This window comes from Cucurbita maxima, unplaced genomic scaffold (assembly GCF_002738345.1).
Source record: "Cucurbita maxima cultivar Rimu unplaced genomic scaffold, Cmax_1.0 Cma_Scf00013, whole genome shotgun sequence".
NCBI lineage: Eukaryota > Viridiplantae > Streptophyta > Magnoliopsida > Cucurbitales > Cucurbitaceae > Cucurbita > Cucurbita maxima.
In genome coordinates, this window is record NW_019272029.1 from 5,108,664 (window position 1) to 5,132,678 (window position 24,015).

Genomic DNA, 24,015 nt, shown 5'->3' on the forward strand with positions numbered 1-24,015 from the left:
AAGTCAAGCCGGATGACTTGTACTTGAGTAGAGGCAAGTTGACTAGAGTCACAGACTATTGAACATGCACGCATGGACAGTGTGTGTGACCGAACAATTAGATTCTGCACAAATAGTGTTCAGTTGGCAAAAGCAAACCTCAGCCTAAGGTCTAATGAAGCATAAAGTGTGGGAAAAAAATGTGAATGAGGCGTAAGTTCACCTTAAAACTTATCATGAACATATCAAAATTACACGGTTAAAGAAGTACGACCATGACAATAAGCGTTAACTATGGGTGTCCAGCTCAAAGCTTGTGGTGGGGAAAGGAAAAGAGAAAAGGGTTGGCTTAGGCGGTTGAGCTTGGCTATTTAGAGTCGAGCCCCTTAGCATCTTTTGGCTTTTACCTTTTCTTAAAATCATGAGTTAAAACTTTTTCTTGGAAGAAAGCTGTACATTATTCTTAATTACATTTGCCTCAACTTTTTCTTGGAAGAAGGATGTACATTATTCTTAATTACATTTGCCTTAATTACATACTGAAGTTCAAAAATAAAATTGAGTAGAGTAACCCAACCTCGTAACATACTATTGCAGTCCCTTTAATCCAATGGACAATGTAATTGAAGACAGCACGTTGATACGTCAAACGAGCCCATCTTTATTGATATACAAATTAAAAGATTAGAAACAATGGAAATGAATTTGAACAAAAAGAAATATGAAACCAAATCATAGCCTTCAAACAGTTAAAGAGGTTTGTAAAAGAACAATGAACAGAAATTCCTCCCTTGGCATCTTTACTTTTCTACTCAGAAATCATATAAAAAGCATACAACCTAACCGCATTTGATTTCAAGATGTTCCAATCTGAAGGCAACAGCCCACAAAATTTCTAGCAAAGGCTTATTAGTTATTGATCATTTTTGATCGTACCCAAACTAATCAAAGTGAAAGGAAACATTGACTGCCTAACCTTACATCTAAGTTTTCTCCTCATCCGATTGCGAGCATGGTTGCTCAGGCACAGAATCAACGAAAAACTCCTCAACTGTAGGATAAAACAGATATCAAGTGTCAAGCAGTACACAATGACATACACCTTCAACTGCAGAATTTAACAATGCCATTCCGATAGACCCCAACAGTCGACATGTATAGCAAGATGAGAGTTGTGGGCGAGTGAGTCGATGAGTTATAGAAATGTAATTTATGGCAAACTTACACAACAGGGTAGGAAATGGGAGTTTGAGAAGCATTTAGGGAAAGCTAAAGTAGAGGCGAGCAACACTTTTCGATTCAGAAGTTGAGAGTTGGAAGAGACGAACATCCTTGAATTATCATGAGGCTCATATCTCTTCAACTTTCGTGTTGATTTAGTGAAGTTTATCACATTTTTAGGGAGTATTTGGACACCGGAATACTATCGGTATGGACGGGCATTGAGAAAGAAGATGTTGCCTACATGTATGAGTTTAAATGTCTTCAAGTCTAGAAGCTGAGATTTGATTATACAACATGCATATTGTAACCAGATTTGAATGAACTAAGCCGTTGCCAATAGTAATAGGACTACTTTCCTTTCTTCCTTTTGTTTCTTTTTCATCTTCTTCATTATTTATTTAGCTTTAAAGAAAAAAGCAGAAAAGCTTCTGAGAACTAAACAGAGATGATATGAAACAGTTGAAAGAAGGAATTAAAGAGAACGTGTAGATTTGGTACCTAAATCCTCATTTTCTGGAGAATTGAGCAAAATATCCGAATCAGAAGGCAGAAATGGAGAACCAGGATAATTTCCCAAAGCTCCTAAATCTGCAGTAGTTGAAAATAATGACAATAAGTTATTTACAATGGAAGCTAATATGAAAAATAAATGGTATAGTTTAAGCAAGGTATTACACCTCCCAAATTCGACAAATCTGCTGTAAGATCTGACAGACTGAAGTTCCATTGAATTTGATCCAATGATCGGAAAGGATCCCGAGAATTTCCATCTGTACCATCCGGTGGAAGTTGCAAACCTACAGAATTTGCAACGTCCGATGTGAAGACAGTTTCAAGATTTGAAGTCTCTGCTCCAATTCCGGAGATTTCTGATGCTGAGAATGGGAAATGACCACTGGATGCCACAGATGTAGGACTCACAGGAATCTCTGACATTGATGACAATGCTCTGTTTGGTGGAAGAACAGAAGCCTCATCAGCAGTATTGTAGTTTGCCATAATTTTACAATTGAAACTATGATTCATTATCGGAGCTACCAAACAACAGATACAAGGAATTGACAAAAGATACATGGATGAACTGTTCATATAAGTTACTTTTAAGTGGTGGCTACTTCCAATGGAAACTTTAAGCACAAAATTTAGAAACAGCCCAAGCCCACCGCTAACAGATATTATCTTCTTTGGATTTTCCCTTTCGAGCTTCCCTCAAGATTTTTAAAGCGCGTCTACTAAGAAGAGGTTTCCACACCTTTATAAAGAATATTTTGTTTTCCTCTCCAACCGACGTGGGATTTCAGACATACATTAGCACAAGAAAAATATTTGAACCGTAGCAGAATTAAATTTTAGAAGGAACATTTTCGACCGCAGTGGGCATATCATGTCAGATGATAGGAAGAAGGGCCAAAGAGATCCTAAAAACTTACTCGTTTCCAGAATTCATCCGAATAGGATGATAGTTACTTGGTGCAGGGACTCCATTGACTATATGACAACTTGATATTCCATTACTCATAGTATCAACAAGGGGTTGACCTGGGACTGGAGCCATAGATTGCTGAAGGACTGGATACCCCATAGGTAAGTTATTATTATTAACTGCACTGCAAAAAGTTTGAGTTTATAAACTAAAATAATTCGATCACTTTAAGTATAAAATTGAGGATATAAAAATTGGCAAAAAGGAAAGTACAAGTATGAATAAGCATTTTGTAGGAATGGAACCACCGTACCAGGCATAGGGTGAATCCCATTCTGTATAGGTGCCAATGAAACCTTGGGAGGCATAGGATACTTCATGAGGTGATATTGATGCTCAAGCAAATGGTTGAATAAGAGGATTTGTTTTTTCAATTTCAACCTTATATAATATGCTCGGAAAAAGTCGGCATTTTCTTCTTCCAATTTCTGCCATACTGAATTAATATAGGATATAAAATTATGTAGTTTAACGAAGCCATGAAGCATTGATGCAAACAACAGATAAGTAGACTTTCAATAAGGGTTTTCTAAAACCTGCATCGTACATGATCATTTATATATAGGCTAAACCAAACATATTGTTGTCGCCTATGTAAAAGTGATAAAGAACAAGGTATTATATTCAAATGAGAAAAGCAAAAAAAATCAAGAAACTATTGAAGTAAGTTCCAATATACCGAGACTTGTAAATCCAGGATCTATTCTTGCACGAGTAAGGAGCGTTTTAACTGCCTCGTCTCTATTCATGTATAATTGTAAGCACCGCTCAATTAAATTCTGGACCTAGAACACCAAATTTAAAGAACCTATCAACACATCAAAACTTCACAAATATGGATAACTGGAATCACGAGAGGATAAAAAGAACATTGCTTCTAAACTAAGAAAATCTTATCTTACAAATTCAATATCTTGAGGTGAGACTCTCTTGCTGTCATTGCTCGTTGCAGATACAGAACTTGAGTCTGTAATAGGTGCCTCAGTTGTATTTAATTTGACATTTTCTTTCTCATTTGCTTTCTCATTTGTTGAATCACGAGAAGCTTGAGCTGATTCTTTAGAGCCCTGTGAACTCCATAAAGGTCTTTTAGAATATAGCTGTAGGCAATATATGAAAGAAAAACCTCTCATTGGTAGGTCTGTGCCAGATGAAACAAGCACTTAAAAAAGAGTCAGGAAAGAGTGTTCATAGACATGTTTATGATAATGCCACAAACTACATATAGATGGCTGTAACGGCCCAAGCTCACTACTAGCAGATATTGTCCTTTTTGAACTTCCCCTCAAGATTTTTAAAACGCCTCTGTTAGGGAGAGGTTTCCACACCCTTATAAAGAATGTTTTTTCCTCGCTGGCACTTTGTTCCCTTCTCCAATTGATGTAGGACCCCCCCAATCCACCCCCCTTCGGGACTTAGCCTCCTTGCTGGCACATCGTCCAGTGTCTGGCTCTGATACCATTTGTAACATCCCAAGCTCATTGCTAGCAGATATTGTTCTCTTTGGGCTTTCCCTTTCGAACTTCCTCTCAAGGTTTTTAAAACGTGTCTACTAAGGAGAGGTTTTCACACCCTTATAAAGAAGGCTTCGTTATCCTCCCCAACCGATGTGGGATCTCACAATAGCAGTATTACTAAACTAAATAAACGTAATGAAAATGATTAGAAGTTTATGCATTAACTATGCATTTTTTCCCTATAAGGTCTAGATAACAGAGATGTGGATAGTATCCTCCTACAGTACTTGTGAGGCCGGTGGAAAATCGCCTATTTATTCACTTTACAAACATCCTCAAGATTGTACAGGCAAATATTTTATGAGTAACTTTTAGAAAGCTAATTCATATCGTAAATTGAACGAGGTTTATAAAATAAAGTGAACAAATTAAAATAATCCTGTAAAAAGATGAACAATAATCAAGAGATAGAGAGGAACCTGTGTGGTCTTCATAGTATCAAAATGCAGGATAACCACATCCTTCTTCTTTTTCTTTGTTTGGTGGTGGACTAGATACTTCTCTAATGAAGTTTATGCAATTGTTGGCGGAGTTTCAACCTGATAATAGAAGATTTTTCTTTAATCCCCTTGAAACTGATTAATGAGCATATAAACGAAAGCAAATGATTTTGTACTTCAATCAAAACACAAATGGTATTTCCTTTTTCTACTTATATTATGTTATTCGTCAACTGTTAGAACAGTATCCATTCGAGTAAGGAAACAGCATTTTGTTTCTGATCATCTTGTTAACATTTGATTGATTTCAATGGTTTCAGTTCATAATGAAAAATAAGAGAGAGAGTAACAAAATACCAAAACATGTGCTGATTGAACACTTAAAAGAATTTCCAAAAAGAAAAAAAAACAATAAAGGGAAAAGGATCTTCTGCACAGAACTATTTTGAACACTTTTAGATTTTGTAATGACAATTAAAATAAGGATCTAAGCTCCACTTTTCCACCCTTTTCCCTAATAAAGAATTGATCGTCAAAGGCACGCATTTCGAGTATGAAAAGGCCTTAATCTTAGAATAAAAGAATTGTTTTCCAAAACAACAATGACCAAAACAATAATCAGATTCCCAGATCTAAATCAAGCTCAAATCATTCACATTTTACACTAGTTTAACAAAGACCAATTAACGAAGAAATCAAATAGAAAAAGGAAAAGGTAGGAGGATCTAGCAGTATTACCTAACACCAAGATTCTGGAACTCAAAAAGAACAACGAAACTTCTCCACGAAGCTCAAAATTCTCAAATATCTAACAAAGAAGAAGATCTAATTAAAACCGCTTAAAAAATCTAGATTCAAAAGCAACTCAGAGCCGTCAAATAGAACAGAAAATGTTCACAATCGAGAAATAAGCCGAAAATGGGAGTATTGGGCAGTGAAAAAGGTGCTGGAGAGTGGAGAGAAGGGGGGAAATCTTGGGGAAATGGGAGTGGGAGAAGGAGAAGTTCTTGCATTTATAGCTTCGAATATTTTCCAGGAAAATGGCGGAAAAGAAAATGCTAGAAATAGAAAGGGAAGCCGGAGAGAATATACCTAAACGAGAGAAGTTTCCTCTGCTGTCGGCTCCGCTTGTGCATCTACGGCGCCATCCATTTTTTTGCGCCATTGAAATGAACAAGATTTTTTTTCTGTAATATCAAACAATTTTCTCATGCTATTGAATTTTCTCGTGATAATATCATATAATTTAATAATAATTATTCAAATTTTAATTTTAAAATATTAGATTTGAATCTTAAAAATTAAGGACTGAGAAAGACTCGATTATTAATTTTAAATCTACACTAAATTAATAAAAATACGAATTATATAAAAAAAAAAAAAACGATTAAATTGCACTCCGTGTATTTTTTTTCCTTTTTTGGAACATTGAAATCTATAAATAATATTTATTCATCCAAATTTATATTTATCTATTGAATTCATTTATTTTCGTGGTACATTATTAATTATTAATTTGTTAAAAAAGTACCATTGATTTTATGAGTGGGAAAAAGTATTTCACCCGTCTCCCCTACTATTAGACCATGTGTTTAGCGAGGAGTAAGAAGAGTCTAACTTGACACGAGACTCGATGAAAGTGTGAGTCAAGAGATTCCGTATAAATATTGGAATCTAGTCAAATCGACTACATCTCGTTCTAATTCTTAATTCGACCATCGAAATATAGTCACTAATGCGAGTTTTTAGTAGAAGTCATTATGTTAGCTGATTCAGCTCCACTTTGTATCCGTATGAATGAGGAATGATACACGCATGTCCAACTACTCACAGAAATAGAAAGAGGTGTCGAACCAATGATCCCCACGTGGAGGGCAAGGGGCCAATAGATGAATGAGCAACCTGGTCCCTTCGAAGCTTACCACCTGCAAACAAGGCGCCAAGGTTGGAAACAAAGGTAGGATGGTTGGTGGTGCATGGCTAAAATTGTTGGCTTAGAGAACCAAATATTGCCAAGAGACTCTTGCAAAGGTAAAGGACGGGCTAGGGACCAGCTCTCCCTTGAGGGTCCTATTGGAAAGCTCCATCTTGGCCCCAGAGGTTGACCACATGATGCCTCACGTTCAGGATTAATGAAAATTAAGCTGCCAAAAGACGCGTTCTTTTCAGCGACCCAACAAAATGAGGCTCAAGACCAAATAGGTATTTCCACCTCAATCTAAGTACTCACATTTGGCTAATAGAACTGGAAGCCAAGCTCTTAAAGTGTACTCGGAAGGTTCACGAAGGGCGTTGGGTACGCTACACTAGTTTGGTACGAGCTCCATCATGACGATGTAGCAACCTGAGAAAAGAAGCAACTTTAAGGGACTAAAGTTTTTAAGCAAGGGGGATTTCATAAGACTCGAGCCTCAACCAGATTAGTTTTTCGATTTTTACTAAGAGTTCCAACTTTCAAGATTTTATTGAGGCTTTAGAGTACGAAATTTAAGCGGAGGTAGAATAGGAAAAAGTCATTGGAGCTCAACAAAAATATAAAAGAAAATAATGAAAAAGAAGATATGAGGGGCAAAATAGTCATGTCGTCTAGGTGCAAATTAGGGAGTACGTAAATTTCCTAATACAAAAATAATTAGGAAGAAAAAAAAGGGAGAGAGAGAGAGAGAAATAGTTTGGAAAATGTGGAAAGATATCATATTAGGTCTCTTGAATCGTCCTAATCCATCAAGTATCAAGGAAAATCGAGAATTAAGAGTTTCGAGTTTTAAGTTTCGGTTTGCCTCTAGATTCAAGAAATTTTTTTAGAATTAGGTTATGAATTCTAATATGTTGATTTTTGAGGGACTTTGTACAACTTCCATACAGGAAGCTAGAGTTGAATCTGACCAGAAGTCAGAGTTCGAGCGAACATCAAAAATTGTAAAAAATGAATTTTTAGCCTACTTTGAACAAGATAAGGAACACGAGTGTCAAAGATAGACCGGGTAGAGCCAGACCTTAACTTCCAAATTCAAGGTTTCAAAGGAAAAACTTGGACATGCAGTTTTGGAGTTAAATTTGGTGTCAATCAGACACTGGACGGATGCTCCACGACATCATATGACCGTTCGCCAAAATCATGTCTATTCAAGCAACATTGAAAATGTCTATAATGTGTTAGAAATCATTGCCACTTTAAGTGGAAGTGCTCATGCCTTTGCTTTGGGCTTCCCCAAATGCTTCGGGCAAATGGAGATTATATTCCTCACTTATAAGCTCATGATCTTCCACTAAATTAACCAACGTGGGATTCACTCCCAATAATCCTCAACATAATGTACTATGGGGGAAGGTATGGTGTCAGCTCTCCACCCCCTGGCTCTGGTGACCTAAAGTAAGCTACCATGTGTCACATGTGTATGTCATAGTGAGGGTGAGCGTTCCAGGACGAGTTTCTCAGGTGTCTTCCTTTAAAATATGTCTTTCAAGTACAGTACCGGACAACACAGGTGGGCTGGTATTGCACCCTAGCCCAAGTGTCAAAGGTTGAACTTTGCACCCGCTATCCAAAATATAGTATCTCTAAATGACATGACATAGGTATAGGAGGGCCAATGTCTCAATTGAACTTGGATGGATGGACGTTTGGGATGTTCTGAGATTATGAACGACACATAACCCATTTTCGATAGCATAACCAAGTAAGCTACGATGGCTGTCAATGCCCCATGACTTGGATGACGTCAAGACATGAGGGTTATGTTAATTGGAAGCCAAGATGATGTTGGATGCGATGTTGTATTGCAAATAGGTTGTGTAAACTATAATCAGTTTGTTTGGATTACCCGTTCAACCAACTTAAAATTTTAGATTAGTTGTATTGGTGTGTGGTGCGTTGAGAGGTCAGTTGTATTGGTGCGTGGGAGATAGAAAAAGAGAGATTAGTTTTGACTACAAGGAAGCAAAGGCCATGGGAGACCAATCCAGCAAATATAACAGTGAAAGAGTTAAATATTCCATTTTGGGTATTAGCAAAAATCTCCGTAGAGGCTCTGTCGTCGAGTGTGGGAGCCCACTAGCATGTCTCTCTCTGTTCTTCATCGATATCATATTGTCTTCAGATTGTTATAACGTCCAATTTGTCTGTATAAATACATTCAATCTCACACAGAACGAGCACGAAGGGGCGTAGATTTCTCTTCGTTTAATTTGGTGCTTATTGGGAGGGGCATCTTTCTTTGCCTTATGTCTCAACAACACAGGCAATTTCATAACAATGGCGGCGGCGGCGGCGGCAGCAGCAGCAGCGTTGGCCTTTGGGGCCAGTATAATGACACCACTTTCACCAAAATCTTCGTTGGAGGGTTGGCTTGGGACACTCAGAGACATACCTTGAAAAGGTATTTTGAACAATTTGGTGAAATTTTGGAAGCTGTTGTTATTACTGATAAAACCACTGGCAGATCCAAGGGTTATGGCTTTGTAAGTCCCCATCCCCCCTTCTTGTTCTGGAATAATGCAGATTTGATTTGATTTGATTTGATTTCATTGATTTTGTTTTTAGGTCACATTTAAGGATCCTGATTCTGCCATTAGAGCTTCTCAAAACCCTTCCCCTGTTATCGATGGTAGAACGGCTAATTGCAATCTCGCTTCTCAACACGGTTCGTTCTCATTTCTTTGATCTTTACCTTCTTTTTCAAAAAATGCTTTGATCGTTCCAATGGATCATAAAAATTCCACATGCAATCTGAATCTCCATTTCTTTTGCTGAGAATCATGTCAAATCCAAAAATATTGAACAAATTTGCAGGTGTTGCTGGAAGATTTAGAGGTTCATCTGGGATTGTGACCCCCCATGCTTATCATATCCCTTCATCATCTTATATCCATCAACCCACTACTCAATACTCATACCCTCTTTCAGGATATGGGTAAGGTTGAAACAAGAACTATAAATGATATCAACAAAACCCAATTTTACCACTTTCCTGTTCTTGATTAAAACTGTCATTTCAGGTTTGCTGGATATTCACAAGACATAATCCATCCCTTGGTAGGAATCTATGTTTATATGTTTGTGTTTGTGATCTTGTTGGCATTGATTTTGGTCTGGGCGTTGTGTTTTCAATGCAGAACTATTATGGTGCTTACAGGGGCCAACAATTTTCACCTTATTACTCTGGAATTGGGATTTCAGAACAGGCTAGAATGTTTGAAAATCTCTATCCATATTATGCTCAAAGTAGCCAGGGGTACGCGTTTGGAATTCAGTATCCACACCTAATGCATTACCCGTGTCTTCATCAGCAGCAGCACGGTTTGACCGATATCCTATCGCTTCCTGGCTGGAATGCAACAAGAACAGGTGCTAAATGAACTACAATTGCTTGTAATCTAATCCATTATTGTGTCATTGATGTTGGGAATTGTTATCTAAAGAATGTCACTTGTTTGGGACATGTTGGTTTTGAAAGTGGTCTGGAGGTTTATGTGCAAATTGTAACAGGTACAACAGCAACACCGACATGGGCGGTCGTATCTGGACCTTCACAAGCTTCTTCTGCAATAGCTTCTGAACCGAAGTCTTCGAGTTAACGGCATAGACAAAGCTTGAAAAACACATCGAGGGAACACTCAAGAACAATGGCAAGTTTGTAAGTTGTGTGATTCAATAAGAAGGATGGGAAAACGACATTCATGTTCCAGCACGGTTGAGTCATCCGTTTAACTTGGTAACAAGCGTTCCAGAGATGGTACAAAGTTGCATCAGTAACATCATATCCATGTCTAACAACATTATATATGTTTGGAGTCTGCAAGTAGTTTGTTAGAATTAGGTGAAGAATTTGATTGATTCATGTATTCAACGAAAGACGGGGAACCGAAAGGAGGCTTTGGGTACCCGTCTTTTTGTTCGGACTGCAATGAGACAATCACGTCTGGGAAGCGGAGAGCATCCTATGCCACGCTCGTTAACAGTGAATTGATCAAGAAGGAAAGGGAGTATCAGTTGGTTTGTTTTTAGCTTTTATTAATATAATTTTTTGGGGGATTGTGTCATAAAGTTAGTCAAGGCAAGTTTTAGGGAATCATGTGCCTGCTTGGGATCCTCCATATAACATACATCAGTTCCGAATCAAAATCAACACCAGAACAAGTAGTTCCCTCTAGTAAAAGACTAGAGAGTTATGTAAATGAACCAAGACCATATGGAACGACCCTACATTTCTATTTAAAAATAATGTCGTCTAAATTCTATAGCCTCCAGAGTTGACGTCCTCTTCCCTACACATGAGTGTCTTATTTTACTATCTTATTCATGACTTGTCCAACAATTCATGACTACAATCTAACCCTACGGGTGTCTTACTTTACTTTACTATATCACACCCATCCTTTGTAGGTAACTTTTGTAAGTAAATCTTTGAAGGGACTGAATTTTTGTATTTTGAGATTTGAGATAGAAACTTTGTATTTATTATTTGTTGGTTACATTTATTTTAAATATAAGACAAAGATTATATTCTTTGTCCTCGTCTCTGCTCTATTTATTTATTATTACTACTATTACTATTATTGTTATTATGACAGTAATAGAGTATTCAACATTATAATTATATTTTTGCTTATGGAATATTATTGTTTTTATTGAGATATAAGTGTTTTTTAAGAGAGTTATATTGAGATTTATTTTAGATTGTTTTTAAAAAAATTGTTCCGCCATGGGCAAGGGCTACTAATAGTAGGATGGGTGGTAATAGACCAATATTCAGTACCGTTCCCTACTCTCTCTCTCTCTATAAAAAAAAAAGTCGGTGGAAAGCGCGAAGAGCTAAGCCACTAATGTCGTAGCGAAGGTTTATACCTCATAAAGTCATCATGGTTGAGAATGACTTATAAAGCTAATACATAAAGAAGATCCACAAAAATAAATGAAGAATTTTGTAGAGGTGAAGATCGAATATATATGTCCGGGATAGGGATGAAAAAACCTTCCTCGTTCTCACCTCTTAGACATCACTAACAACATTGAATTTACACAAACAAGCATGTCTTAATTCATACAACCAAGTAGTCCATTATGACTTTAGGTTGCTTTTCTTACCTTTAAGTTAATTATTTTCCTCGTTATTAAGTTATAACCGAAATCAATGACCCATTTATGTCGTTGACAAAACTATAAGAGATCTTAATAAAATTTTTATATAATAATAGGTATTTTTAACTAAATAATATCCAATAACAAATTATAATTTTTTTTATTACTAGTTTATTTTACATTGATATTTTATATTTTAATGATTTAGTTAATATTAGAAATAATAAATAATTAAGATAAATTACATCAACGAACAAAATTAAAATAAATTTGTCTTAGAAAAGTATAAATAAAATTTATTTGTATAGTTATTTAATAAAATATTTTATTTTAAGAAACTAAATAATAAATAATTACTAATTAAAATTTAAAAAAATTCAATCTTGTAAAAGAAAAAGTTGCATGTAATAAAAAATAAATTAGCATGATTTTGTTGTAGAAAAATAATAAATGACGTAAATAAATAAAAGGAGAAAAATATAATAAAAAAAAAATGTTGTATGTCTTATTATGGATGAGAGATAATGATTTAAGGATTTAAACAGATTATGTATTTAATCTCCATTTAAACCATCAATGGAGGCGACGGGTTAAATGGAAAACTGAAATTCGAAATTCGAAGCTCTACGTCAATGGAGGCGACGGGTGCCGACGTATCCAGGCGTCAAAATGTCGAGATTTTCAATCTCTTCGTGAGGTTGTTAGATGGGAAAACCCTAGCTTTGAAATTGAATTCCTCTTCTGTATACGGCCATGCCCTCAAGCACAGTCTCTACGAGAGCACTGGAATTCCCCCAAATCACCAGCGTCTCGTCACCGGTGTCCGTCCGATCGAGGATGATTTGGTTGTATCATGTTCCGGTGAGCCTTCGGGAAAATTTCCGACTATTCATCTTCTGCTTCGACTCGTGGGAGGCAAGGGAGGGTTCGGATCGTTGCTGCGTGGGGCGGCGACGAAAGCAGGGCAGAAGAAGACGAATAATTTCGATGCGTGTAGGGACATGAGAGGGAGAAGGTTGAGGCATGTGAATGCGGAGAAGCGATTGGAGGAGTGGAAGGCGGAGGAGGAGGAGAGGAGGTTGGAGACGGTGGCTGAGGAGTTTCTGAAGAAGAAAGGGAAGGTCGGGAAGAAGGGGGTGGGTGATTCCGCGGCGCACAAGTACGTAGAGAAGTATCGGGAGGAATCTGCTCGTTGTGTGGCTGAGGTTGTGGAATCCGTGAGAGATGCGGTGATGAAGGGCAAAAGGAAGGGTGGTTTGATGGCCAATGGTGGGGATGCCAAAAAGTTGAAGATCTGGTTAGTTTCTTACCTATTCCTCTTCTTTGATGTGTTATATTATGTGTTTATTAGCATTACAAATCAGCTGTTTCACCTTCAAAAGTAATGTTTCTGATCAAATTATCTGTGTATTGGAGTGGTTTCTTCAAATGATCAATCCACGAGACCATTCCATAGATACTAGAAACCTTGTTATATTAGAAAGATAGCTTTGTGCTTTGTATGTTGATGAACCCATGGGAGAATGATTTTACAGCTTTGAGATGTGGAAGTAATTGATGTTAAGTTCTACAAATAAAAGAAACTGGTCATTAAAAGGTGGCCTATCAATTAAGAAGTAGAAGATGGATATAACCAACAAAGAACATTTTCACCATTAAGCCACCAAGGGAAAATCTGGCTGGAAACTCCACTAGGAAATCTAAAAGAAGATGGAATCAAATTCTCATATGGACCCTTGAAACTTACCCGAATAAACGGTCTCCATTGAGTAACCGCCCAATCGCCCAATCGCTAGAGAAATAGCCGTGATCTTTAAAAAGATTCCCTAGAAAAATTTTGTTTGGGGATCTCAATCGTTTAACATTGAGAGCAATGTAAACGTTTATTGAATCTACATGTAACGGCCAAAGCTCACCGCTAATAGATATTGTTCTCTTTGGGCTTTCCCTTCCGGGTTTCTCCTCAAAGGTTTTTAAAATGCGTCTGCTAGAGATAGGCTTCCACACGATAAGAAGAATGTTTCTTTATGTGGGATCTCATGGTAACTCATCACCACTCACCACTTTCTTCTATTAGCCATCTATTGAAGAATTATTTAGAGCCTGGAGATTGAAATGTATTTATTCCCTATATATTAACTGTGCATTTTCTTTTTAGCTTTGTGCAAATAATTATTTGGTTGCTAGGATGGGGAAGAGGAAAATGGGTGAAAGTGACAGTGATGATTCGGACGAGGATGACACTGAAAATGAAGGGGAAAGCGAGAAATCTGCCATTTTGAACGTTGGTTGTCAATCCGATTTAAATAAGGACATTGAAGGGAGCTCAGACTCCGTTAACTTCGGTAAACGTGGGGATGGTTCTGGTGGATCCTCATGTGAAAGTGGTTCTGAGGAAGAAAAGGACTTGGCAGTGCAGGAAACCCTGGAACTAGTTGGAAGCTCTACTGAGAAAGCTTTTCAATTTGAACAGGTTGAAATGAATTATCAGAATACTCGGGGCGCAATCGTATCTTGTTCAGAGGCTGTTGCTGTTTCTGCCCATCAAGAAGACGAGGTTGTAAAACAGGATGCTCACGAGGTTGAAATCGCCAACTCGGAAAATGTAGCTGCTATTCCTCGACATATTTCACATCCAAATGGTCAAATTATTGAAGATTTGTCCACGCTTCCTGAACCAAATGGCTCTCCAGTGTCTAAGTTGAGCGACCATGAGGAAACAAATGCAACTATAAGCAGTTCAGAAGCACCTCTGAGTTTTGGTGACTTTAATTCTGCTGCTGAAATGGAGGTACGCTCAAGAAGTCCTATGATTATTTTTCTTCATGCACATTGACCTTATTATCAAATTTCTTTCTCATTTATTAGACCTTAACCAGTCAAAGAGAACTTCGATTAACCGCCCAAGTCCACCGCTAGCAGATATTATCCTCTTTGGGCTTTCCCGCAAGGTTTTTAAAATGTGTCTACTAGGGAGAGATTTTCACACTCTTGTAAAGAATGTTTCATTCTCCTCCTCAACCGATGTAGGATTTACAATTCACCCCACTTCGGCCAGTATCGTCAGTATCTTCGCTGACACTCATTCCTTTCTCCAATTGATATGAGATCCCCCATTCCACCCCTTTTGTCGTGTCCACCCTCCTTCGGGGCTGAGCCTCGTGAATTATACGTGCTTATAATCTTTTCCTTAAATACGCCCCAAGTTTTGAAGCCTGAAGGACTTGTAACTAATCATGATTGTTTGTTCATGTTAAAACATGAACAGAAAGTGATGGGAACTCTAATTAGTTTAAGCCTGCTCTCATATTATTGCCCTTTATTATATTGTAACCCAGGTTCTTGGTTTGGAAAGGCTTAAGGCAGAGCTGCAAGCACGTGGCTTAAAGTGTGGAGGTACTTTGCAAGAGAGGGCGGCCAGGCTTTTCTTGCTCAAATCCACCCCTCTGGACAAGCTTCCAAAGAAGCTCCTCGCCAGAAAGTGACAACTTTTTACTATTCTCAACGCGCTTCTCTCCATTAAGATGCTACGATATTAGGGTGAGACCATAATGCATTTTCTTTTCAATCTTTTTACCAGTACAGAAAACATTCCATACAATTTTGATAGTTCTAATAAGCTAAAATGGCCATTTTTCTATTCTGTATTGGAGTTATTAATGGGAAATTGTAAATATTTGTATGAACTTTTATTTATGCTAAAGATCAAATTGTAAATATTAATGGCATGCTTTTTTTTTCCTTCTTCTTTAATGAAATTTGAACATCAATGTAAGTTAATAATAACAATAAAGATAATTTAAATTACTAAAGACGACATAGTAATAATAATAATAACAATAAAAACAAAAACGTAATCAAATTATGCTTTAAAGATAATTTATTATTATATGCGAACAATAAACTTAACAAATCATGCAAGAAAAAGAAATATTTTTTAAGCATCTCACAAAGTTTTCAACATACAAAAACTGCTATTTTAAAAAGTAGAGAACTGTTTTTAAACATAACTTGTTAACGAAAGGTTACACTTCCTCTGGAAAAGTATTTATAGAAATTGGTGATTTGTTTTGTTGGGGAATTACACTTCTTCGGCGCAAAGTATAGTGAGTAGAAATGGTTGGGGTTGACCTCCAGGGGGTTACAAGAAGGAATAATAAAAGAAGCGCATTTGAAGAAGGAACTAAAGTAGCTGCTGGGAGATTCTGATAGAAACCACCTCTCCGTTTGCTCCGGCTTTCATGGCCTGGTATTTCACGTGAACTCCTGCATGCGTCATTACAAAATCACACCTCAATCTCAATCAAACACTAGACTACGCCAATGTTACCAACTAAGGGAGACATTGACAAGTTAGGGGTGCTTTCAACCTTGCTAATAACAATTTTTTTATATCGATTAAAAGTACTTTTTCGAGGTGATCTACCTGTTTTTCAAAAAAAGTAAAAAGGATTTAAGTGGTTCGTGAGAAAGTATTTGTAGAGTGCTTTTAACCAAGATGATTGTTAAAAAAAATACTTGTAAAGGTCTTTCTATCGAGTCGACTAAAGACTGAAAATTCTAGAAAATGCTTTTCACCGATTTGAATATCATATAAAACTGGAGGCGATTTACCTTCATTTTCTTGTAAATAGGTATTTACGGCAACGGCGTTGAGAGTAATCATTGCCTTTGGCTGCCAATCAGTTCGACTGCCTGTCCATGACTTTAGATCCAATATTCCTGTCAATTCATTTGGGACAAATTTCACCATAAATTTTCATAATTGAATCTCGTGAAGTAACTCAATATTTTCTGGACGTAGAAGTATGTCATATAACAACATTCAACGTCTACAAACTTAACGGATGTTGCAATAATTTGAACTCAGATTTTGTGTTGTATTTGTAACATGTTAAATCATTAGGCTTAGCTAAATATAGAAATTTAGTATCTTCTAAGCAAATGCTGAAACAGGTTGCACTATACGATTATAATTTTTAGATAAAGAAAGTAAAAGAGCATCCTTCCATGGCATATAATTTGCAACTGAAAGTGCGCAGTGCGCAGTACTTTCTTCAAAAAGGATAAATAATTCAAGAATTTCACGAGTAATCTAGCATATTAAAATTACTTTTCCTGGACAGATCCTAAATAATTAAACTTAGAGTAGGAAAGATGTTACAGGAATCATTTTCAGAAGCACCTAGCAATAATAATAAGACAGTAATATTTCAGTATAGAAAGACTGCTATACCTGAGGTTGAAGAGTCTTTCAGATGCTTTACATCAAAAATGACCCCTGAAGCTGACTCTGTAGGCTTCCTGATATCATGAGAACCTAAAATCTGATATTCCCAACTACCATCTTGGTAACCTTCGTTCAGGAACAGCTCTATGTGCCTGGCATCCAACGTTTGCATTGTTCCTACATAATAGTAGTAGCAAGATCAGCAAAAGCCAATAAATTGTAGATAACTTTCTGAAGCTATACATCCTATTTTCAGGTTAGGTTCTGGACGATGCGTGTAGAATGAATTTTTGTTTGGATGTGTTAAAACCCTTACTACAAAAACTGAACTAAGGTTGATTAGCAGCTGATTAGAGTATGTGCTCTCAGTATATTCCACTTTCCTAAGGTATTGGAAACAAGATTAAAATAATTTTCAATGAAATTCGGAAGAAAATAAGCCTATGAATTCCCCAATATTTTTAAACACAGTATGGCATACCAATTACCAAAATGATACAACTGCAGGCTAAAATCTTGCAACAATTGAAATAAAAAGAGGTTCCTACATTTTAGTGGGATATAGAATGGTTACTAGGGATACCTACCATCACATGTATTCAGGTCGCAAACGGGACAACGAACAAGTTGTAGATCTGTCACATTAGTCCATTTAGAATATAATTCACTTAAGACAAGGTTAATAGAGTATCAAGTGACAACCATTGAAAGAAAATGATAAAAACATTTAGCAAGCTTGATACCGGCTATCCAGATCCCAGTTTTAACATTGCGCAAGACACAACAACCGGACTCCAATGTATTATCCGTTGAATCCTGTTTTGGGATTTTCACTTGAGAGCCCAGCCTTTCTGATAGGAGTACTACGGAAGAATCCATGAAAAAAGCCCCAATCCGCATCCAATCTGATTTCATTCAAAATAAATAAATAAATAATAAACCATGTGGTAAAGAAGCAAACTACAGTTTAATTAGTATATTGGAATCAGGATCACTAAATGTCTATTTTATACATGATGGAAAGTAGCAGAGTACAGTTGCTTTGGGAGTTAATTCCTTGGAATCTCGAGATAGTAGGTTTATACTACCTCCACCCTCTATAATGACATGAGTTATGGTTGAATAAAGCTTGAATATCTAGTTATTAGGTAAGATGTGATGACAAGATTAGACAGAACCCGTGGCTAAGCAGGTCCTTGACATATAGTTTTATTTTTAAGTACAATCCGCGCCTAATTATTTACAGGAGTCGGGTGGAATCACAATCACTCACCGAGATGTTTCTCCTGCTGCCGGAAAATGTAAGAGTGACTTCCATCTGGAACAGAGATCATTGAATAGTTAAGCAAACGCAATACATATTGACCAGAGCAGGAATACAGAACTCAAAGAACTCGAATCCGATCCTTACCGAAGGCAGAAACGTAGAGCTTGATCCATTTGAAGGCCGTGTTTTGAGGAGCAGGGACCTGAAGATCACGCAGGCAAACATACTTCCATATGCTGTCTTCCATGACTAAACGATAAAACCACCGGCTAGTCGCCGCAAGCATCATCAAAGATCTTCCATCCAGAAACTTCGCCACCTCTGTCCACACGTCCGCGTCATACCTTTCATGTTCATTCGCGGAAATTGTCATACGGAAGGTTAAATTACATATTAATCCTTAGTTCTGTTTCCGATGAAATATTCAAAGTGATAGAAACAATTTCTAATTCACGTGATTCATCAATCTTATTCCCGATCTACCAAAGTTAAGCCAGACTAATGGTAAATAACAAATGAACTTTCGATTACTTAAAACTGAAATAATAACTGGTTTAAAATTGAATATGTAAAAAGATAGAACAATCACGTTTGAAATCTTAAGTAGAACCAAGAACCAACACATAGAAAAGTAAAAGATGAAGTTAAGAAGAAAACTAGGGGACTCGGAATACTTTGTGATAAAAAAGTATGTAAGTGCTGAACAAGCTTTAGATAGAGCTCCAGAAGTGATTAGATAAAAAGGTAAAAAATGCAAGTCCTGTAACTGCTTCGATCCTTGTGACAAATAATCACTTCAAACTATACTGAAGATTTGGCATCCTACTTATATTACTAACTGTACTTGCGACTAACTTTATAGAGCTCCAGAAAGTGTTCATCAACGCGTAATGGTTTCCAACAAAGATTGTCACATTCAGTCTGCAAATTCTAAAATCACAACAATAAACGTTTCTTCTCCATCGTTTTCTCCCGATGGAGAAAACGAACAAGTTTATGCTGCGTAGATTTAACTCTACAGACGTTCACTTTGAGCTTCGGAATCTCTCAGAAACAACTCGAATTGTTCATTTCTTACTACTTCCAAGTCCTTGGCAGTACTAAACTAATGCAACTTCACAATCAGCTCAAAGAGTCTAAAGTCGAGGAAATAACTTCACATTTCAATTTCTGAACTAAGATATTCAAATCACTTCTAGAAAATCAAATTTGAATTTCCTCACTATTACAATGCTAAAAAACACATAGGCATTTACCTTCACAGGCAGACACATTTCTACGCGCGAAACTCGTATCAGAACTGAAATTACCTACGAACAGCGTCTATCAGGATGGAGACAGAAAGAGGAAGAGAACGAACCAGCAGGCAGACGAAGATGCAGAGGAGGAAGCAGAAGAATGAGCAGTAAGAAAAGTGGAACGAGGAGAGCTGCAAGAATGAATCGGCTTAATATCTCTTCGCATTCGCTTTACCATTCCTTCCGGCTCTACAGCAACAACTGGATTTGGCGATGATGATATTTTCTCACGCTCCATGGCAATGGATTGAGATCTCGTAACCACTCGATCTCGTGCAGAGGCTATGCTCAGTTTCTTCCCCATGTACGTTGTATAAGTTGCAGAGCCTATTTCGTTTCCGTTGCTTTGAGATTCAAACAGGCTCTTCTCGCTCTCAAACTTGGGTATTTATATGCGCGGGAAACGAAATTTCTCTTTTAAAAAATTAAAATTTTAAAATTTAGTTATATTGATATTAATATTATTACAGTTTTAAATGCAAGTGCAAAAGGGTAAATGTGCCAAACTACCCCTCATATTAATGATCATCTTTCCACTTTTATATATAAATATATCTAGATGAATATTAATATTTATATTTATATATCTAATATAAATTAATATAAATATATATGAGTTAGTTTTGTGCCATAATATAATAATATAATAAGTAAATAAATAATTATATATTTATTTATTTATTTATTTACTTGAGTATTATATTCTTTTATAAAATATTTTTAAAGTTATTAATATGTTTTAATATCAATTATATTAGAAAATAAAAAATAATTTTTAAAAAATATTATAGAAATGGGAGAAATATACGTGGGAGACCTAACCAACATTTATGCATTTCCCCCTTTTAAAATAAATTAAAATGTCTTATTATTATTATTATATCCACATTAGTAATATTGATTGATATTTTTGTTTTATTTGGTAAATTTATATGACATAACAACGATGATCTTTTAACACTCCTCTGAGCATTAGTCTCATTCACTGCACCATATTGAGTTGACACTGAAAATACTCATCATATTTGACAATATTCAATCCTTTTGTAAACAAGATCGTCACTCGGTCATCCGTCTAATTCTTTGAGGACTCTCTCTAATAAAATGATAGTGCACCTCTACATGATTTGTTCTAGCATGAAACGTCAATTTTTATGCTAGGTGGATCGCAGATTAATTGTTGTAATGAAGTGGTACTAGATAGTCAACTTTCTGGTACAAATACTCCATCAAGAGTTTCACCCTCTACATTCCTAAACTTCTACCGCTACTACACTGTCGACGCTTCTATAATTGACAATGATATTATTGGTTATTTTTTTGTAAGGGAATGAATTCTTCATCCACGTAACGAAAGCATTGGAAACCGTTTTAATTTGTGGAGATGTAATTTCATTTTCTAAAGAAAGTGGAGGAGATTAGTGTGTTTTACTCAACCTGAAGAGACTCTTCTAGAATATTTGCTAAATAATATATTTGCATATTTAATATATTAAAATATAATACTTTAGATATTATAATTATCTCAATATATATTTAATTAATTTGAATCTCAATAAAACTTCGAATGTATTTTTATTTAATGTATCAAAATACATTAATAGATTTAATATTTAACTGTATCAAAATATAATAAATATATTTTTCCTTTTCAATATATCTAATATATTAAATATTAATTTGAACCCTTCAAATTAATATATTTTCTCCATTTATATTTAACTTATCTAATATATTAAATATTAATGTGACGTTTCAAATTAAATATATTTTATTTATTTATTTAATATATCTAATATATTAATTTGACATTTCAAATTAAATTTATTTTTTCCTTTATTTTTAATATATTTAATATATTAAATATAAATTTGAACACTTCAAATTTTCTTTCAAATAAATTGAACTTTTTAACATTACTATGTGAGCTACAAGGGGACCTTATAGACCTCAAGATTATAAACTCTTTAATTAATCAATGTTCATTCATTAACTATAAGTCACTCCACTGTAGGACAAGTTATGTCCATTGATATAATCATTACAAACAAGTCGATCTTTCATGAGTGGTTCATAAGTATAGCTGGGTCAAAAGTTCGTTTTACCCCTGTAATTACATATTTCACCTTAAGTACCACTGATTCTCTAATGAACAATTTTTTTATGATTTAATCATAAACAAGTCCCTCCCGACGCAGTGAGAGGGTGGAGCCCATTGTTCAAGTCCCGAAATCACTTAAGAGAACAACTCATATACTTTCCTTATATGGAAAATGGTCAAAGTCCCCAAAATAGTAGGCCTATTGAATCGACTAAAAGAGTCATTCTCACCTAGTTAAATTAAAGGACAAACACTCGCAACGAGAAGTTCCAAGATTAAGATTGAGTCGCATATGATCATCATGTGAAGTATTAATCTTCTCAATTAACAAATTTATAAAGAGAGATTAAATATTTCTTGGTCCAGTCTTATATAAACTCATTGTATAGGATACCCCTACTTACATGTCTACACATGAACGATTTGAATCAAATCATTTATAATGATTACAAAGTGGGTCATATCAATAGTGTTACTATGATAAGACACCCAACCTTATCCATATACTATAGACTCTGTAGGTTATTACTTGAATACGATCTTCTTGTACGTCAACCACATATAAGATTACATTAATAACCTTGGATTTTCATACTACGGATTACAATTAAATTACAAATAAAATAATAAATATTATTGTTAAAAACTAAATAATTAATTACGAGGCTTTACGACATAAATCCCAAACATTTTTTTTTGCTGCACCAAGAAATTATTCCAAAATCGAGCTCTGCATGTACTTAATGAATCAAATTGCATTCTTAAATCTCTTTGTTTGTTTAATGTAGGTCCCAGTCCAACTCTTCATGCAATAAATCATTCTTCGTATCCATCTACCATAATTCTCAATTTTTACTTGCCTGAAATGCTAGTGGGACCCATACAATAGTGATCCTTACCTTTAGACTAAGCATTTCATCATAGTCTAGTCCATATTGTTGAGAGAACCCTAGAGATACAAATCGATAATTTCTTCCTCCACCACCTTTTGCCAAGTCGAGTTTTGTGATGCTTCTTCATACATCTATGACTCTTTAACTTTGCCTTCTACAATAGTTGTATTGACATAATTAAGATTTGGCTTATGGATTCTTTCTAACCGTCTAAGTTGTTGAGGTGTCATTTCCCTTTCACCAAGTACATTTGGTTGAATCACTTTACCAAATGTGTGCAGTTTGTTCCCATCTTCTATCATGGAATTTCTTCACGGTTGTTCGAGTTTTGTAAGACTTTATTCTGATTGCCAATCATGTGGTTTGAACACCTTGAATCAATGATCCAATCATTTTCATCATCAATATGCTCTCTCATCGCCATGAGCACTACTCTTCTTTTTCTAAGGTACATAGTACCTTTGTTTCCCACTCATCCTCTATCTCCTTTTTTGGAGGTTGTTGCATTGCTTTCGACGAACTTTTTCTTGTATGAGCAATCCTTCGACTTGTGATCCTTATTTCCATAATTTTAGCAAATGCCTTCAAATCTCATCCCTTGAGAGATCTTGCTGTCGTTCTTCTGAGCTCTCCCAGGTTGTGTAGTTCCCAGATGACTTTTTACTTAGCCAACATTCTTGTGTAGAGTGCTTCTTCTTCACCCTTCAATGTGATACCTCCCATTTTCTTAGTCACGGCTTCTTGGCTAGCTAATACTTTTTCAAACTCTATAAATAATGGTTGAGTAGACTATCCTTGTATAGCAATAATAAAACTTCTACATTCTGGTCGCAATCCATGGATGTGGTCCTCTTCATTTGAGCTTCTCCAATGAAGGGACTCTGAATCTAGTTTAGTAATTTCTTGATAGATCGACTTGACCCTGTGGAATTACTAGCAATCGCCATGTCACATTGTGAGATAACAACTAATTCTACAGACATTGTAGCCTCATATTGTTCTTCTTTAAGAAAAGTGTCATGAACGTGTCTCATGTCCCATACTTCTTTCGATGATTGTAGTTTTCAAGCAAACATTGTTTTGCTGGTTTTGTTTCTCCATTTGTGCAAGATGCTATAATAATTTTCCTCTAGCAACTTAATTTCACAAAAGATCTCCTAATAGTCTTGTCCTTGTAGATAAGACATCAAATAAGTTGCCTACATGTTGGAGCTGTTGTTAGTTTCTTGGTTACTTCAACAACTTGAAAATCACCCATCGTGTTGGTAGTACCCTAATAATACCGAACAAGCTTTTTTTGGCACAAAACTTGTAGTCACAAATTACTCATGACGCAAACTCACTCAATATTAATCTCAAAGATCCGTGCTAATGTGGAAGATCATGTAGAGTTACCACCATAGAACAATCTTTCTCTAATACTGATTATAACACATCCTTTTTATATCGAACACCCACAAAAAAAGGAGACAGACATTTGGTAGAAACTACACTTCATTTTT

The 24,015-nt window shown here is 35.9% G+C and overlaps 5 protein-coding genes across 12 annotated transcripts in view; 2 read left to right on the top strand and 3 right to left on the bottom strand.

Annotated features, from left to right (window-relative positions):
* LOC111488654 (probable inactive purple acid phosphatase 29) overlaps positions 1–24,015 on the bottom strand; it is a 421,893-nt gene that overhangs the window by 326,185 nt on the left and 71,693 nt on the right. The gene's annotated exons all lie outside the window — the stretch shown is intronic.
* On the bottom strand, positions 702–5,846 carry LOC111488663. 8 transcript variants are annotated; one of them, XM_023136545.1, is made up of 11 exons: positions 5,736–5,846; positions 5,382–5,451; positions 4,718–4,742; positions 4,623–4,674; positions 3,589–3,753; positions 3,366–3,471; positions 2,940–3,122; positions 2,634–2,805; positions 1,881–2,152; positions 1,702–1,791; positions 702–1,030 (listed from the first exon to the last, which is right to left on the bottom strand). In XM_023136545.1, the coding sequence occupies exons 4-11, from the start codon at positions 4,635–4,637 to the stop codon at positions 963–965; spliced, it is 1,071 nt and encodes a 356-aa protein (XP_022992313.1). In that variant the 5' UTR covers positions 4,638–4,674; positions 4,718–4,742; positions 5,382–5,451; positions 5,736–5,846; the 3' UTR covers positions 702–962. The 8 variants fall into 8 exon arrangements, with proteins under 8 accessions (XP_022992313.1, XP_022992315.1, XP_022992317.1 ...); XM_023136547.1 differs by having other exon boundaries at positions 4,718–4,778; XM_023136552.1 differs by lacking the exon at positions 702–1,030 and adding an exon at positions 1,056–1,440.
* LOC111488693 (RNA-binding protein 38-like) lies at positions 8,686–10,999 on the top strand. Its single transcript, XM_023136590.1, has 6 exons — positions 8,686–9,104; positions 9,187–9,286; positions 9,436–9,556; positions 9,642–9,678; positions 9,759–9,990; positions 10,132–10,999. Exons 1-6 carry the CDS (start codon positions 8,868–8,870, stop codon positions 10,218–10,220), a joined length of 816 nt encoding a protein of 271 aa, XP_022992358.1. The 5' UTR covers positions 8,686–8,867; the 3' UTR covers positions 10,221–10,999.
* Positions 12,287–15,447, top strand: LOC111488625 (protein SDE2 homolog). Its single transcript, XM_023136478.1, has 3 exons — positions 12,287–13,021; positions 13,912–14,515; positions 15,063–15,447. Exons 1-3 carry the CDS (start codon positions 12,357–12,359, stop codon positions 15,207–15,209), a joined length of 1,416 nt encoding a protein of 471 aa, XP_022992246.1. The 5' UTR covers positions 12,287–12,356; the 3' UTR covers positions 15,210–15,447.
* Positions 15,706–18,594, bottom strand: LOC111488286 (probable F-box protein At3g61730). Its single transcript, XM_023135986.1, has 7 exons — positions 18,366–18,594; positions 18,228–18,272; positions 17,698–17,859; positions 17,542–17,589; positions 16,961–17,131; positions 16,339–16,446; positions 15,706–15,990 (listed from the first exon to the last, which is right to left on the bottom strand). Exons 1-7 carry the CDS (start codon positions 18,592–18,594, stop codon positions 15,908–15,910), a joined length of 846 nt encoding a protein of 281 aa, XP_022991754.1. The 3' UTR covers positions 15,706–15,907.

Excerpts from the sequence above, each read along its gene's own strand:
- LOC111488693 (XM_023136590.1), top strand. The coding sequence starts at position 8,868 with ATGTCTCAACAACACAGGCAATTTCATAACAATGGCGGCGGCGGCGGC. Across the intron at positions 9,287-9,435 it reads CAATCTCGCTTCTCAACACG|GTGTTGCTGGAAGATTTAGA; the intron begins GTTCGTTCTCAT and ends ACAAATTTGCAG. Across the intron at positions 9,679-9,758 it reads AAGACATAATCCATCCCTTG|AACTATTATGGTGCTTACAG; the intron begins GTAGGAATCTAT and ends TTTTCAATGCAG.
- LOC111488663 (XM_023136545.1), bottom strand. Across the intron at positions 3,472-3,588 it reads CACCTCAAGATATTGAATTT|GTCCAGAATTTAATTGAGCG; the intron begins GTAAGATAAGAT and ends TTGGTGTTCTAG. Across the intron at positions 3,123-3,365 it reads TCCTGGATTTACAAGTCTCG|TATGGCAGAAATTGGAAGAA; the intron begins GTATATTGGAAC and ends ATATTAATTCAG.
- LOC111488625 (XM_023136478.1), top strand. The coding sequence starts at position 12,357 with ATGGAGGCGACGGGTGCCGACGTATCCAGGCGTCAAAATGTCGAGATT. Across the intron at positions 13,022-13,911 it reads GCCAAAAAGTTGAAGATCTG|GATGGGGAAGAGGAAAATGG; the intron begins GTTAGTTTCTTA and ends TTTGGTTGCTAG. Across the intron at positions 14,516-15,062 it reads ATTCTGCTGCTGAAATGGAG|GTTCTTGGTTTGGAAAGGCT; the intron begins GTACGCTCAAGA and ends ATTGTAACCCAG.
- LOC111488286 (XM_023135986.1), bottom strand. The coding sequence starts at position 18,594 with ATGACAATTTCCGCGAATGAACATGAAAGGTATGACGCGGACGTGTGG. Across the intron at positions 17,132-17,541 it reads CGACCTGAATACATGTGATG|GAACAATGCAAACGTTGGAT; the intron begins GTAGGTATCCCT and ends ACTATTATGTAG. Across the intron at positions 15,991-16,338 it reads CTATTTACAAGAAAATGAAG|GAGTTCACGTGAAATACCAG; the intron begins GTAAATCGCCTC and ends TGACGCATGCAG.